General features: G+C 40.4%; 1 protein-coding gene across 3 annotated transcripts in view; it reads left to right on the forward strand.

Annotated features, from left to right (window-relative positions):
* The window catches only part of PTPRT (protein tyrosine phosphatase receptor type T), an 800,956-nt gene that overhangs the window by 778,996 nt on the left and 5,113 nt on the right, over positions 1-16,847 (forward strand). For all 3 annotated transcript variants that reach the window (XM_042930943.1, XM_042930944.1, XM_042930945.1), the window contains one exon: positions 16,015-16,140. In XM_042930943.1, the coding sequence (XP_042786877.1) occupies positions 16,015-16,140 (126 nt within the window). The remainder of the gene's footprint in view (positions 1-16,014; positions 16,141-16,847) is intronic.

The following is a 16,847-nucleotide window of genomic DNA, read 5'->3' on the forward strand; positions in this document are numbered from 1 at the left end:
ATTGTTCAATTTGTTGGCATATAATTGTTCATTATATTCTCTAATAATCCTTTGTATTCCTGTGGTGTCATTTGTTATTTCTCCTCTTTCACTTCACTTCTGAGTTTGTTTGAGTCCTCTTTTTTCCTTTTCTTTAGAAGTCTGGCTAGAGGTTTATCAATTTTGTTGATCTTTTCAAAGAACCAGCTCTTGGTTTCTTTTTTTTTTAGTTTATTTTTTTTGATTATATGAAATTTATTGTCAAATTAGTTTCCATACAACACCCAGTGCTCATCCCAAAAGATGCCCTCTTCAATGCCCATCACCTCCCCTCCCCTCCCTCCCATCCCCCATACACCCTCAGTTCTCAGTTTTTAAGAGTCTCTTATGCTTTGGCTCTCTCTCCCACTCTAACCTCTTTTTTTTCTTATTTTTCCCTCCCCTCCCCCATGGGTTTCTGTTAAGTTTCTCAGGATCCACATAAGAGTGAAAACATATGGTATCTGTCTTTCTCTGTATGGCTTATTTCACTTAGCATCACACTCTCCAGTTCCATCCACGTTACTACAAAGGGCCATATTTCATTCTTTCTCATTGCCATGTAGTACTCCATTGTGTATATAAACCACAATTTCTTTATCCATTCATCAGTTGATGGACATTTAGGCTTTTTCCACAATTTGGCTATTGTTGAGAGTGCTGCTATAAACATTGGGGTACAAGTGCCCCTATGCATCAGTACTCCTGTATCCCTTGGGTAAATTCCTAGCAGTGCTACTGCTGGGTCATAGGGTAGGTCTATTTTTAATTTTTTGAGGAACCTCCACACTGTTTTCCAGAGTGGCTGCACCAGTTTGCATTCCCACCAACAGTGCAAGAGGGTTCCCATTTCTCCATATCCTTTCCAGCATCTATAGTCTCCTGATTTGTTCATTTTGGCCACTGACTGGCGTGAGGTGATATCTATCTGAGTGTGGTTTTGATTTGTATTTCCCTGATGAGGAGCGATGTTGAGCATCTTTTCATGTGCCTGTTGGCCATCTGGATGTCTTCTTTATAGAAGTGTCTATTCATGTTTTCTGCCCATTTCTTCACTGGATTATTTGTTTTTTAGGTGTGGAGTTTGGTGAGCTCTTTATAGATTTTGGATACTAGCACTTTGTCTGATATGTCATTTGCAAATATCTTTTCCCATTCCGTTGGTTGCCTTTTAGTTTTGTTGATTGTTTCCTTTGCTGTGCAGAAGCTTTTTACCTTCATGAGGTCCCAATAGTTCATTTTTGCTTTTAATTCCCTTGCCTTTGGGGATGTGTCAAGTAAGAAATTGCTGCGGCTGAGGTCAGAGAGGTCTTTTCCTGCCTTTTTTTTTTTTTTTTTTTTTTTAGTTTCTATATAATTTACTTCCACTAATCTTTATCATTTCCTTCCTTCTGCTAGTTTTTGGATTTGGGTTTTTTCCTTCTTTATCTAGCTCCTTGAGGTTATAAGATTGAGTTATTTGAGATTTCTCTAGCTTCCCTTTTAGAACAGCTTTTGCTAGATTCCAAGGGTTTTAGACTGTTTTCATTTTTATACGTTTCCATGTATTTTTTTATTTCTTCTTTGATTTCTCAGTTGACCCATTCATTGTTTAGTAGCATGTTATTTAACCTCCATGTACTTGTGGTCTTTCCAGATTTTTGCTTGTGGTTGATTTCTACTTTCATAGCGTGGTGGTCAGAAAACATGCATAGTGAGACTTAGATCATTTTGAATCTGTTGTGTATGTTTCTCTGGGCTAATATGTGATCTATTCTGGATAATGTTCCGTGTTCACTTGTATATTCTGTTTTAGAATTGAATATTCTGAATACATCTGTTAGATCCATCTGGTCTAGTGTGTCATTCAAGCCCATTTCCTTGTTGATGTTCATTTGGATGATCTGTCCATTGATGTAAGTAAGGTATTAAAGTCCCCTAGAGTTATTGTATTATCATCAATTAGTTCCTTTGTGTTTGTTACTGAATTATATATTTGGGTGCTTCCATATTTGGTGTATATACATATGTGTGTGTGCATACACACACACACACACACACATATATATATATATATATATATATATATATATATAATTGCTGTTATCTTCTTGGATTGTCCCCTTTATTATACAGTGTTCTTCTTTGTCTCTTTTCACAGACTCTGTTTTAAAGTCTATTTTGTCCAACATAAGTATTGCTATTCCAGCTTTATTTTGATATCCATTTGCATGATAGATATTTCTTCATCCCCTCACTTTCAATCTGCGGGTGTCTTTTAAATATATTTTTTAATGTTTATTTGTTTTTGAGAGAGAGAGAGACAAAATGCAAGTGGGGGAGGAGCACAGAGAGAGGGAGACAGAATCCAAATCAAGCTCCAGGCTCCGAGCTGTCAGCACAGAGCCCGACGTGGGGCTTAAACTCATGAATGGTGAGATCATGACCTGAGCCGAAGTTGGATGCCCAATGACTGAGCCACCCAAGGACCCCCAATCTGCAGGTGTCTTAAGACTAGAACAAGTCTCTTATAGGCAGCATATAAGTAGGTTTTTTATCCTTTCCACCACCCTGTGTCTTTTGAGTGTTTAGTCCATTTGCATTCAAAGTAATTATTGATATAGATGTATTTATTAACATTTCGTATTTGTTTTGTGGTTGGCTTTGTATATTTTCTCTGTTCTTTTCTTCCCTCGCTCTCTTCTCTCACTATAAATTGGCTTTCTTTCATAATGTATTTGACTTCCTGTTTTTTGCAGATTACTGACTTTTTATTTTTGATTTGTGGTTACCATTATGTATATAACATCTTCTACATATAGTAGTTATATTAAGTTGATGGTTGTTTAAATTTGAACCCATTCTTTACTCCTCTCGTCCCCATGTTTTAGGTATATGGTATCATACTTTACTTCCTTTTATTTTGTGAGTCCTTTGATTTTTACAATATACTTATTTTCACTGCTTTTGTGCTTCCTACTCACTCTTACTTATGGTCTCTCCTTTCTACATGAGTCCACTCTAACATTTTCTTGTAGGGCTGGTTTAGTGGTCATGAGCTCCTTTAGTTTTGGTTTGTCTGGGAAACTCTTTCTCTCTCTTTCTATTCTGATAGCCTTGTTGGTTAGAATATTCCAGGATGCAAATTTTTCCCATTCTGTATTTTGAATATATTATGCCACTCTATTCTGGCTTTCAGACTTCTGTTGAAAAATCTCCTGCCAGACTTATGGGTTTTCCCTTGTAAGTTACTGGCTACTTTTGTCTTGCTGCTTTAAAATTATTTTTCTTTATCAATACTTTTTGCCATTTTAATTACTATGTGTCTTGGTATAGTCCCCCTTGGGTTGATTTTGTTGGGGGATCACTGTGCCTCCTGGGTCTAGATATCTGTTTTCTCCTCAGATTAGGAAAATTTCAGCTATTATTTCTTCAAATAAATTTTCTGCCCTATTTTCTCCCTCTTCTGAGGTCCCTGTTATTATGCTTGATGGAGTAACTGAGTTCCTGAAGTCTTTTTTCATTTTGTGTAATTTTTTTTCTCTCACCTGCTTAGCTTGATTACTTTCCATGACTCTGCCCTCCAGGTCACTAATTCATTCTTCTTCCTGCATGCTATTTATTCCATCTAATGGGTTTTTTTTTAATTTCATTTATTGTGTTCATCACCTCTGGTTCTTTATCTCATTGTTAAAGTGTCTCTGATGTCCTCCACTCTTTTCTGAAGTTCAGTGCTTCAAATTTTCTATTTAGGCATATTACTTATCTCCATTTCACTTAGGTCTCTTGTTGTGGTTTTGCCCTGCTCTTTCATTTGGGACACATTCCTCTCATTTTTTCTAACTCTCTGTGTCTGTTTCTATGTGTTAGGAATGTTAGCTGTGTCTCCTGTTCTTGAAAGTAGTGCTGGGGCAAGCACTTTTAAAAAGGTGGCACTGTCCTTTGAGAGAGGAGATGTGCCTCCACTGCTGAGACCAGAGTGGCTGGGGCCACCCCACAAAGCATGCAGGGTGAGGCATGCAGTTTTAACAAGGTGCATGTGTCCTCTGTGAGAGGTTACCAGCTGCTGCCCTATCACTGCCAGGACTGAGTCCCTGCAAAGCGCACAGTCAGAAGATGTAATGTTGGCAAGCTTTGCAAGGTATTCTCAGGGAGCAGCCCAAGCATCAAGGCTCAGGCAAATATGACTGGAAAGGACAGATCCGCCAAAGCAAAGGAGAGCAGGGCTTGGTGTAAGCAAGGTAGGTAGTTAACGTGGGTGCTGTGCTGGTTCCCGCAGGTAGCCATGTGATTATGCTGGGGGGCAGGGGAGGAAATTGGCACCTGCCAGCTCTTTTGTTTCTGGAGGAGTCTCCCTGTGAATCCTCCCCTCTGGGACACCCTCTGAAATGAGTAAATAACTCTCCCACCCATATGCCCCTGGCATTTTTCAAACTGCTGCTTCTAGGCTGGATCTCTGTGGGCTGTTATGCTATCTCTTTAAGCATGGAGACTTTGCTTCCTAATGCTCTCCTTGACTCTCCCAGAGCCAAGCCTGCTGATTTTAAAATTCCAGGCTCTAAGTCCCCCTAGTTGTAAGAACTCACAAAATTCACCCCCTTTGGTTTCAAAGCCAAATGTTATGGGGCTTCACCTTCCCTGTGCAAGCTCTGTTGTGATAGTTTTTTTCCTCCCCTCCCCTCACCCACAACTCCCTCCCTCCCAAGGATGGCCCATGAGTTGGTTTAGCTCCCCACCACAGCTCCACCCTTCCTACCCTCTTTAATGTTGCCTCTTCTCTACATTTAGTTGTGGAATCTGTTCTTCCAGTCTTCAGGTTATTTTTTGCATTATTTGCACTGTTATCTAGTTGTATCCATGGGATGAAGTGAGCTTAGGGTCCTCCTACTCCAACATCTTCCCCATAAGTCCTGCCTGAGTGCTTTCTTTAATACCTCTTTCTCAAGCCTGCCCTGAGCCTTTGACATCCCCTGTACATATTCTCCTAAACTCCTACCCTGAGAACAGATTCCGATGCAACTGTCATAAGAAAGTTCCCCCACTGCATGGGGATTAAATTATTCACCCTTGGGGGCTGTTGAGAGGCAGAATTGAGAAAGATACGCTTTGGTCACCAACGATGTGCCTTTCTCTCTCCCTTGCTTTTTACCTGCCACCTCACCCTCTCTCTTCCTCACCTGGCCAATTATATGTTTTGGTTCTTAATAGAATCTCTTTAAAGGAATTTTATAATCACTGATCTGAATCTTATAACTAATTCAGGTGACTTTCATATTATTTCTTAGAAATACTAATTCAACTACATCTTCAAGTGGCCCAGGATTGATTTCCCCTACTATGAACCTTGATAAGCTTGATAAGTAGAATTTTTCATTTCTGAAGCTGTGTGATATTACTGGCCTTTCCATTTTATCAAAGTATTGTTTAATTAACAAAAGGCATAACTAAGGTGCACTACAATGTGCTTTTAAATTGTTTATTCCAAAAATAGGCCCATATGGTAGTTTTCATTCAACCTTTCTGATTCCATCAGCAAGAAAATGATGTCAAACCGTGAGGGTACCTCCACATTTGTTATATTTCACGTGTGAACTTGCACTCCCAAAGGACATCTTTTCATGGCCCAAAGAGCTATGGAGATCACTAGGTGGAATAATGTATGGCAGCTGCTCCAGGGCTGTCCACACATGCTTGGTTTAACTTGTTCTAACAATAAATAGCAAAAGTCCCTCTGCTTTTCTGGAAGAAGCATGGGCATTTCTAGATCATATGCTGCAACTGGACTGGCTTCCTGTTCCAGATGTGATAAGCAACACACTGTGCGTTTTTGCAGTAGTGAAGCCCTCCCCTCTAAACCATCCCTCCCCAGGCTGTTGGGTGAGAAAAGGAGGAGGGAGGGGCCAGGACATGATGTGGGAAAGGGCCATTGATCCAGACTCTAGGCTAGAGGATTGAAACCTATTCTTGGAAAAAGCCTCTTCAAAAGGTTTTCAACTAAATTTTAAAAAATGCCAAAGTTGCATTGAATGTTCATGCAGCCCCAGGTTAGCTGTGTTCTCATGTTCTTAGAGCTAAGTCGGCCTCCTTGAATCCCCCCATTTTCCAGGACCTCCTGGAATCTTTGGAAGAAACCACATATCTCCTTGGAGCTTGGGAAGATGAAAAAGTAGGAGGACCCTGACCTCACCCTATCCCACATTTCAATTAGATATCACTCACATCCCAAGTCAACAAACCAGAGAGTGATATGAAGACTGGCAGAACAAACTCCACAACTATAGATAAGAAGCTGCATCTGAAAGGTTAGAAAGGTCAGAAAGGTAAAGGGATGTGGCCCACAGGAGGGAATGAGCTATGTGTGCAGAGGAGAGAAATGAGCCCTTGAACCAGGCAGTTCACATGAGGAAGACTAATGTTTGGCTTTAAAAACCAGAGGGGCTAAATTCTGTGAGTTTATAAAAGCAATGGTTACCTGGAGCCTAGAGTTTTAAAAGTCAACTGACTCAGCACTGGGCAAAGCAGGACAGTGAATGAAAGCTGGGTCACCGCCCTTAAAGAAATAGCAGCCTACAGAGAAAAGCAACATAAAAGCAGCAGTTTATACAACACCAGGACAAACACCAGAAGACCTGTTCATACTGATTTAAGAGTGTATTGTTGGAATTCTCTGAAGGCAAGGGAGCTGGCAGTCACCATGTTCCTCCCCTGCCTCCCAGCATAAATACAGAGCCACCTGCAAGAGGCAGGGATGCACAGATACATCTGCCTGACCCTTTGGCAATGAAACACACCCATGAGTTCTCCTGAAGGCTCACCCACTCCAAGACTGCTAGCCTCTGCCTTGGGCTCAGGGCAAATTTTGTTAAAGCTGCACGTGTGCCCTAAGCAGCCAATGGGTGCACAGCTGCCTCAGTGTACCACGCACATCTGCCATGCCCCCAGCTGCCATTTCATGACACACCTGGCCACATACCCACAGCCACCATCATGCACCAGACCCAGCTGCTTCCAGCCTCGCACCCCTCACAGCCCTGACTCACAGCCCCTACCAGCCCCAGCATGCAGCCACAAGCCGACAGTGTTTCAGGGGATCTGGCATAGAACTGGTGGCCCAGAAAAAACTTTGATAATACCACTATCCTTCTCCCAATTTCCCCAGCAGCAAGCCCCCTTGGAGCTGGCCTTCCTGGGTCCCACAAACACCACAGAGAGCAAGCACAGCCCAAAACAGGCAGAGTCAATGCAGACAACTTCACTGAAAGGAAAAGTGACTCAGACACAACAGTAAGGTATAAGTAGTGCCTCGTTGCTGAAGTGTCAGTTTTTAGTGAACAGGGGACACTGTACTACAGGGTACTCCAGGACCTCCTCTTCATAAATTCACTACTTTCAAGAGCAGAAGACACAGTTGGCTTTAATACACAGAAACAGGCACAAAGTGGTAGAGAAAATAGAAATTTATCCCCAGTGAAATAACAGGACAAGGCCACAGGCAGAGATCTAAGTGAAACAGATATAAGTAACATGACTGATAGAAAATTTAACGCAATGAACAAAAGGATACTCACTTGATTTGAGAAAAGAGTGGAGGACATCAGTGAGACCCTTAACAAAGAGATAAGAAATAACTTGGCAAAGATAAAGGGCTAAATAAATGAAATGAGAAACACACCTGATAGAATGAACAACAGGATGGAAGAAGGAGAGCAACGTATTAAAGACTTAGAAGACAACTAGAAAGTAATCAGGCTGAACGAAAGAAAGAATTACACAAAACAGAAATAGACTTAGAGAGATGACTTCATCAAACATAATATTCATATTATGGGAGTCCCAGAAGAAGGAGAGAGAGAGAAGAGGGGCAGAGAGTTTATTTAAAGAAATAACAGTTGAAAACTTCCCTAATCTGGGAAGGAAACAGATATCCAGATCTAGGAGGCACAGAGAACTCCCATGAAAAATCAACAAAAGCATATCCACACCAAGTAATTAAACTTGCAAAATGTGATAAAGAAAAAATTTTTAAGCAACAAAGTCAGTAACTTACAAAGGAAAACCCATAAGGCTAGCAGGAGATTTTTCACAGAAACTTTGCAAGCCAGAAGGGAGTGACATAATATATTTGAAGTGTTAAATGGGAAAAAATCTGCAGCCAAGAATATTCTATCCAGCAAGGATATCATTCAGAATCTATCTCAGAAGGAGAGATAGAATTTCCCAGACAAACAAAAACTAAAGGTGTTTGAGACCACTAAAGCAGCCATGCAAAAAATATTACAGGGGACTCTTTGAGTGGAAAGGAGAGACCAAAAATGACAGTATAAACATAAGAAACACAAAGCCAGTGAAATGAATATTTCTGTAAAAAAAAAAGTCAAGTAACTCAAAAAAAGAATATAAAATATAATACCATATACCTGAAACGTGGGGAAGAAGGAAAAGAATGGATTCAAACTTAAATGACCATCAACTTAATACAGACTGCTATATGCAGAAGCTGTATACAAACCTAATTTAACTATATCAAAAACCACTAATAAACCTATAAAGAGTAGAGAAAGAAATCTAAATTGTCACTAATGAAAATAAGCAAAACACGAAGAGCAGAGAAAATTTTCAGAAAAAAACACAAAAGAAGTAATAAAATGGCAATAAATACATATCAGTAATTACTTTGAATGTAAATGGACTAAATGCTCCAATCAAAAGACACGGGTAACAGAGTGGATAAAAAGTGCCTGTAAGAGATTCATTTTAGAGCTAAAGACACCAGCAGATTCAAAGTGAGGGGATGGAGAAACATCTATCATGCAAGTGGATGTCAAAAGAAAGCCAGAGTAGCAATACTTACTTTGGACAATATGGACATTAACACAAAGACTATAACAAGAGACAAAGAAGAGACACTATATAATAATAAAAGAGACGATTTAACAAGAAGATATAGCAATTATAAATATACATGCTCAATGTGGGAGCACCCAGATACATAAAACAGTTAATAACAAATATAGAGGAAATAATTGATAATAATAAAATAATAGTAGGGGACTTTAACATCCCCCACTTACATCAGTGGACAGATCTAAACAAACATCAAGAAGGAAACAATAGCTTTGAATGACATACTGGAACAGATGGATTTAACAGATATATTCAGAACATTCCATTCTAAAACAGCAGAATACACATTCTTTTCAAATACATGTAGAACATTTCCAGAATAGATCACATATTAGCCCACAAAACCATACTCAAAAAAATTCAAGAAGGTAAAAGTCCTGCCATGCATCTTTTCTGACCACAATGCTATGAAACTACATCAACCACAAGTAAAAATCTGGAAATATCACAAATACATGGAGGTCAAATAACATACTAATAAAACAATGAATGAGTCAACCAACAAATCAAAGAAGAAATCAAAAAGTACACTGAAACAAAATGAAAACATAATGGTCCAAAACCTTTGGGATACTTCAAAAGCAGTTCTAAGAGGGAAGTTTATAGCAAGCTAGACTTATCTCAAGAAGCAAGAAAAATCTCAAAAAGTTAAACTCACACTTAAAGCAACTAGAAAAAGAGCAAATGAAACCTAAAACATCAGAAGGAAGGAAATAATAAAGATTACAGCAGAAATAAATGATACAGAAACTAAAAACAAAAAACCAAAAAAAAAAGCAATAGAACAGATCAATGAAACCAGGATCTAGTTCTTTGAAAAAAATCAATAAAATCAATAAACCTCTAGCCAGACTTATCAAGGGAAATAAAGGACCCAAATAAATAAAATCAGAAATGAGAGTAGAAATAACAAACATACATACGACAGACATACACTCAGAATATTATGAAAAACTATATGCCAACAAATTGGACAACCTAGAAGAAATGAATAAATTCCTAGAAACCCAAAACTGAAAGAAGAAGAAATAGAAAATTTGAACAGACCAGCAAAGAAATTGAATCAGTAATCAAAACATTACCAACAAACACAAGTCCAGAACCAGATGGCATTATAGGCAAATTCTACCAAATGTTTAAAGGAATGTACTTATTCTTCTTAAACTTTTCAGAAAAATAGGAAAGGAAGAAAGGAAAGGAAAACTTCCAAATTCATTCTATCAGGCCAGTATTAAACTGATACCAAAACCAGATAAAGACTCCACTAAAAAAGAGAACTACAGGCCAATATCCCTAATTAACATAGATGCCAAAATCCTCAACAAAATACTACTAGCAAACTGCGTCTGATAATACATTAAAAAATCATTTACCACGATCAAGCGAGATTTAATCCCGGGTTGCAAACATGGTATAATATTCACAAGTCAATTGATGTGATCAATAAGAGAAAGGATGAGAACCATATGACCATTTTTTTAATATGAAATTTATTGTCAAATTGATTTCCATACAACACCCAGTGCTCATCCCAACAGGTGCCCTCCTCATTGCCCATCACTGACTTTCCCCTCCCTCCCACCCCCCATCAACCCTCAGTTTATTTGAGCATTTCAATAGACACAGAAAAAGCATTTGATAAGTATCACATCCATTCATAATTAAAACCCTCAACAAAGTAGGTTTCAAGAGAACATACCTTAACATCATAAAGGCCTTATTTGAAAAACCCATAGATAACATCATCCTCAGTGGGAAAAACCTGAGAGCTTTTCCCCTAAGGCCAGGAACAACACAAGGAGGTCCACTCTCACCATTTTTATTCAGTGTAGGACTGTAAGTCCTGGCCACAGCAATCAGACAACAAAAGGAAATAAAAGGCATTCAGATCAGTAAGGAAGAAGGAAAACTTTCACTATTTGCAGATGACATGATAGGATATATAGAAAACCCAAAAGACCCCACCAAAAACTACTAGAACTGATTTAAAAATTCAGTAAAATCACAGGATACAAAATCAATGTACAGAAATCCCTTGCATTACTATACGCCAATAATGGAGCAGCAGAAAAAAATTAAGAAAACAATCCCATTTACAATTGCACCCAAAACAATAAGATACCTAGGAATGAATCTAACCAAAGAGCTGAAAGAGCTGTACTCCGAAAACTATAAAACAGTCATGAAAGAAACTGACACAAAGAAATGGAAAAACACTCCATGCTCATGGATTGGAAAAACAACTATTGTTAAAACATCTATATTATCCAAAGCAATGTACATATTTAATGCAATCCCTATCAAAATACCAACAGCAGTTTTCACAGAACTAGAGCAAACAATCCTAAAATTTGTATGGAGCCACAAAAGACTCCACCCAAATAGCCAAAGCAGTCTTGAAAAAGCAAAGCAAAGCTGGGGACATCACAACTCTGGACTTTAAGTTATAAACAAAGCTGTAATAATCAAAACAGTATGGAACTTATATAAAAATAGATACACAGACCAATGGAATAGAATAGACTATCCAGAAATAAACCCACAACTATATGGTCTGTTGATCTTCAACAAAGCAGGAAAGAATATCCAATGGGAAAAAGTCTCTTTGGCAAATGGTGTTGGGAAAACTGGACAGCAACATGCAGAAGAATGAAACTGGACCACTTTCTTACACCATACACAACAATAAATTCAAAATGGAGTAAATATCTAAATGTGAGGCAGGAAACCATAAAAATCTTAAGGGAGAACACAAGCAACTTATTTGACATCAACTGTAACTTCTTTCTAGATGTATCTCCTGAGGCAAGGCAAACAAAAGCAAAAATTAACTATTGGGGCTACATCAAAATAAAAGGCTTCTGCACAGGGAAGGAAACAATCAACGAAACTAAAAGGCAACCAATGGGATCAGAGAAGATACATGCAAATTACATACCCAATAAAGAATTAGTATCCAAAACATGTAAAGAATTTAGAAAACCTAACCCCCCAAAAACAATCCAATTTAAAAATGGGCAGAAGACATGAATAGACATATCTCCAAAGAAGACATCCAAATGGCCAACAGATACATGAAAAGACACTCATTGTCACTTATCATCAGAGAAATACCAACCAAACTACCATGAGCTACACCTCACACCTGTCAGAATGGAAAAAATCAAGAACTCAAGATACAACAGATGTGGCTGAGAATGTGGAGAAAGGAGAACCCTCTTGCACTGTTGGAATACATACTAGTGCAGCCACTGTGGGAAACAGTATGGATTTTCCTCAGAAACTTAAAAATAGAACTATCTTATGATCCAGCAATCGCACTACTGGGTATTTACCCAAAAACTATAAAAACACCCATTCAGAAGGATACATGCACCCCTATGTTTACAGCAGCATTATTTGCAGTAGCCAATAATGTTTCCATCGATTGAAGAATGGATAAGCATGTGGTGTGTGTACACACACACACACATACACACACAATGGAATATTATCCAGCCATAAAAAAGAAGGAAATCTTGCCATTTGCAACAACATGGATGGAGCTACAGAGTATTATGCTAAGTGAAATAAGTCAGAGAAAGACAATTGCCATATGACTTCACTCACATGTGGAATTTAAGAAGAAAAACACACCAGCAAAAGGAAAAAACGAAGAAAGACAAATCAAGAAGCAGACTCTTATCTACAGAGAACTGATGGTCACCAGAGGGCAGAAGGGTGAAGGGATGGTTGAAATAAGTGATGGGGATTAAGGAGTACACTCGTCATAATGAGCACTGGGTGATGGATAGAAGAGCAGAACCACCATACCGTACACCTGAAACTCACAGAACACTATGTTAACTAATGCTAATTAAAATAAAAAATTTTTAAATAATAAAATACTAATTGTTAGCTTAAGAAAAAAAAGAAACCATAAGTCTCCCTCCCCAAGAGTTCTGTAAATCACTGGTATTTACGTGCTCACGCTCAGGTTCCTCAGTTCACATATGTGGCCTCTGCTCCATTTCCATGTTTCCCAGGGAGCAAAGTTCAATTCTTCACTGGTTTCTACAAGAAATCCATGTGCATTGAGCACTGTACATGTTATCAATTTACTGAATATTTAGGAGTTTGGGGGTTACATGAAACAGTGATCCACCTTCCACCCTTTCACTGGCTCTCCTATGCTCCCAAACTTTGTCATCTCCCAGGTCCCTTTTAATAACAACCCACAGCTCTCTCTCCTTTGACATGTAGAGCAGTGTCCCCATGCCCAGGATACTGCCCACCCCACTGCTACCCCAAGCTGGCTGATCAGGAATTTTCACAAGGGCAGTCGTATGGCTATTATCCTAAGGAGAAATTTTCATAAAGGATACTAAGTAGAGGGGGGAAATAAAACCCTCAGTTTATCCCTCTTGTTTTGAATAACCACCCCCCCCCCACACACACACTGCCTGCTAACTATAGCTCACATTTATTGAATATTCACTAAATATCCCGTGATAAGTAACACATTATGATTCCCAGCCACTCATAACCCAGAGAAGCTAAAAGATTTGGCCAAGTTACTCAGCTGGAAGGCATCAGGGCTGGGATTTGAACTCAGAGCACTTCAAGTGGGAGCCCTACTACGTTTTGCTACACAGCGTACATAGACCTAAATGGCAGTACCAGTACTGAGGCACCATCCCACCACTTGGACACCAGGACAGCCTTGAGCTAAACAAAAGAGGACATTCTTGTTGGTAGAATCCTTTCCGAGCCCTAAAAGGTCACTGGGAACTGAACACTGGCTTCCTCTCTTCTTTCTCCTGCTTCCCATGGCTGGATTATGTGCGACATCCTGGGCTGTGGGGAGACCTGATGATGTTTGGCAGCTCAAACACCACATGTGCCCACACATCACCCAGCTGGATGTCACGGTGCTGCTGTGGTCTCACGAATTAAGGACCTTAAGTGACAGGATGGCTCCGATTTAGGATTAGAAGGACCCTGCAACCTTCCCCAGCCCTCTGGGCATTATGGGAAAGTGACCTGGAAAATCAAATGTAGAGAGGTGTCCCAAAATATAGGAGTCTTGTTTGAGGCACAGTAGAACCTATTAGCTTGAGAAATTGGTCTGGAAATCTTATTAAAAGAGACAAATCATTCCACCTTCTCTCTGGACTGAAAATATTGGGGGTAATAGACTTTCTCTGAAGCCTGGGACCCATGTACCTCATGTCAGGATCACAGCCAACCTCTGGCAAGACTCAATTCAATGCAAGTGATAAAGGTTATTATTTTTTTTAATGGGCAGTTCTGATTAATTCTGATTTCTTTGGCCAGCCACCGACTTATCTCTACTAGTCCCTCATTACTGTGAAGGTTGCAAGCCAGAAAAGCCAATGGCAAAGAGAAATGAAGTTCAAATTATGGATTTGTCATTATTGCACAGCTCAGCAGATAACTGTCCCACCCCCTCCACCACCGCCACACACACACACACACACACACACACACACACACTGAATATGCTCAATTAACCTGCAGTGGGGATGGGAAAGCAAGGCACCATTGCATTGTGAAACCTAGCCTTGCTAGTCTTGGCTATTTAAAGGAAATGATAAAAAGAGTACTTCAAACGTATAGGTTAGCTATTATTATGGTGGTTGTGTTTGCTGGATACTGATAGGTTCCGGAATAATGCAAATCACTGGAATTTAGCAGATGCTTATTCCACACCTGGCACGGTGCTGAGGGCTTTCTTCACATGTATCATCTCCTTTATCCTTAGAACAACAATGAAGGTCAAGAGTTGGCAAACTTTCTCTATAAAGGACAAAAAAGGAAATATTTGAGGTTTTGAAGTCTATTTTAGGTTATGCAGGGTATTCTCAACTACTCAAATCTGCCATTGTGGCTTGACAACAACCATAGACAATATGTAAATTAGTAATTATGGATGTGTTTCAATAAAACTGTATTTACAAATTCAGCCAACTGGCCAGGTTTAGCCTGTAGGCCATCATTTGAACATGTTATTCCCAATCTGGAGGTTGGGTTCTTTTCTCTCTCCTACATCCTCCTTCCTCCCTGCTCTTCCATTCTGGTTCTAGTTCTGGAGGAAGAATAGAATAAAAGATGTTTTTGCACATGACTGCCCAGGGAGAGTTGGCTGTTCTCTCTCAACAAAAGGGAGAAGGATTGTTTTCATGAAAATCCTGCATCCGTGGTGGCTGTAGGGGGCCATCAGAGTCCCATGGGTCACCTGTCAATCTAGCTCCTTGTCTACAAGCTCGATGTAGGCTGTGGCAGACCCCACTGATGAAAGACTTGATCCCAACCTGCTCTCAGAAGACATGGTGGGTCTTTATGAGCCTCGGGTACATTTTCCAATACCTTGCCAATGGTCTAACAAATGACCTCTTTGTCCACACTGGGGTGGTCCCCAACAAGCCTGCAGCTGCAATCTTAGCTTCCATCTGAGCCCCAACCATGGGCCTGTAGACCTGGACAGGGTCCATCTCCATGCCCCTTAGAAACTGGGGATTTGAGGAAGCTTTGTGCCTCTCTGAGCCACAATACCCGCCACCTACCTGAATATTCTTTTCCCAACTAAAGTCACGTAACAGCTCCACAGATACCAGGGAATAAATTATCTGTCTCTCCTTGATGGCACTATAAACATAGGGAACAATTTAGGATCTCAGACTAGGGTTTCTCAATCTCTGCTCTATTGATATGTGGGGCCAGATCGCACTCAGGAACAATCACGCACACCGTAGGATGGTTAGCAGCATCCTGGCCTCTATGCACTAAATGCCCATAGCAACCCCCAGGTGTGACCATCAAAAGTGTCTCCAGACACTGCCAAATGTCCCTTAGCTGACAAAACAACTTCTAGCTGAAAGCCACTGTCTGGTTAAAGGGCAACCATTGCATTGCCTTTTGCTCTCAGCTGTAGGTTCTAACTCAATTCCAGAAAAATAGGAAAGATCACAGGCAGGTTCACCATTTCCCACCTAATACTCTAATACTTCTAGCCAGTGTTTCCTGCAGGCAATAAGAAAGGCTTGGTGGTAAATGAGATCAGCACCCCCCACCCCTCCTTGACCTCTCCCTCTGATCTCTCCCTTGCCCCAGCTCTGTATGCAGTACTGGCCTGAGAAGACCTCTGGATGCTATGGGCCCATCCAGGTGGAGTTCGTGTCTGCAGACATTGATGAGGATATCATCCACAGAATATTCCGCATCTGTAACATGGCTCGGGTAAGTGGATGTCCACTATCACTTCCTGTGCTGCTCCCCCACCCCAAAACAGATGAGGGCTAGTGGGAGAAGATGACACACACCAGCCAGGAGTCTGTGCTGTACTCTCCTGATAATCCCAACTTTGGGGAAGCAGTGCCTCTGCCGATTCCGGCTCCAGACCCAACCATGGCTCCAGCACTCAGACATGCATGGGGAGACACCCAGCCTGCCATCTGCCTGTTTCCGACACACTTGCTGCCGTGTAGTCAAAACTTCTCAGGAATTAGTGCTTCCCCGCTGTGTCGCACTATGTTGGCATGAGTTGATGCAGCCTTTGATTGGATCCAGTAGGCTTTGGGCTAGACCTGAAGAACACCAAGATGAAAAATAATTAGTTGCTTCCATGGGGAAATTCACTGGCTAGGTAGAGAAGTATTGGGTGGGAAGGGCAGATCAGTAGTCTATGAAATGGGTAATGAAGACTTTGGTCTTTACTGGGGCCCTGGGGTGAACAGAACTGTCTCTTCCTCAGTTCACTGTCCAGTGGGAACATGAGATATGTTCTGGCACGTGAACCTCAGGGAGAGAGACAAATTCTGCCCAGTGGGGTGAGTCAGGGAAGGCTTTTCCTATAGAAAGGGACATTTGAATTGGGTTTTGGAAACTGAGTAGTTTTGCAGGTAGAGGGGCATGCAGGGAAGTCATGGCAGGAGAATTAGTGTGCA

This window comes from Panthera leo, chromosome A3 (genome assembly GCF_018350215.1).
Source record: "Panthera leo isolate Ple1 chromosome A3, P.leo_Ple1_pat1.1, whole genome shotgun sequence".
In the NCBI taxonomy this organism is placed as follows: domain Eukaryota; kingdom Metazoa; phylum Chordata; class Mammalia; order Carnivora; family Felidae; genus Panthera; species Panthera leo.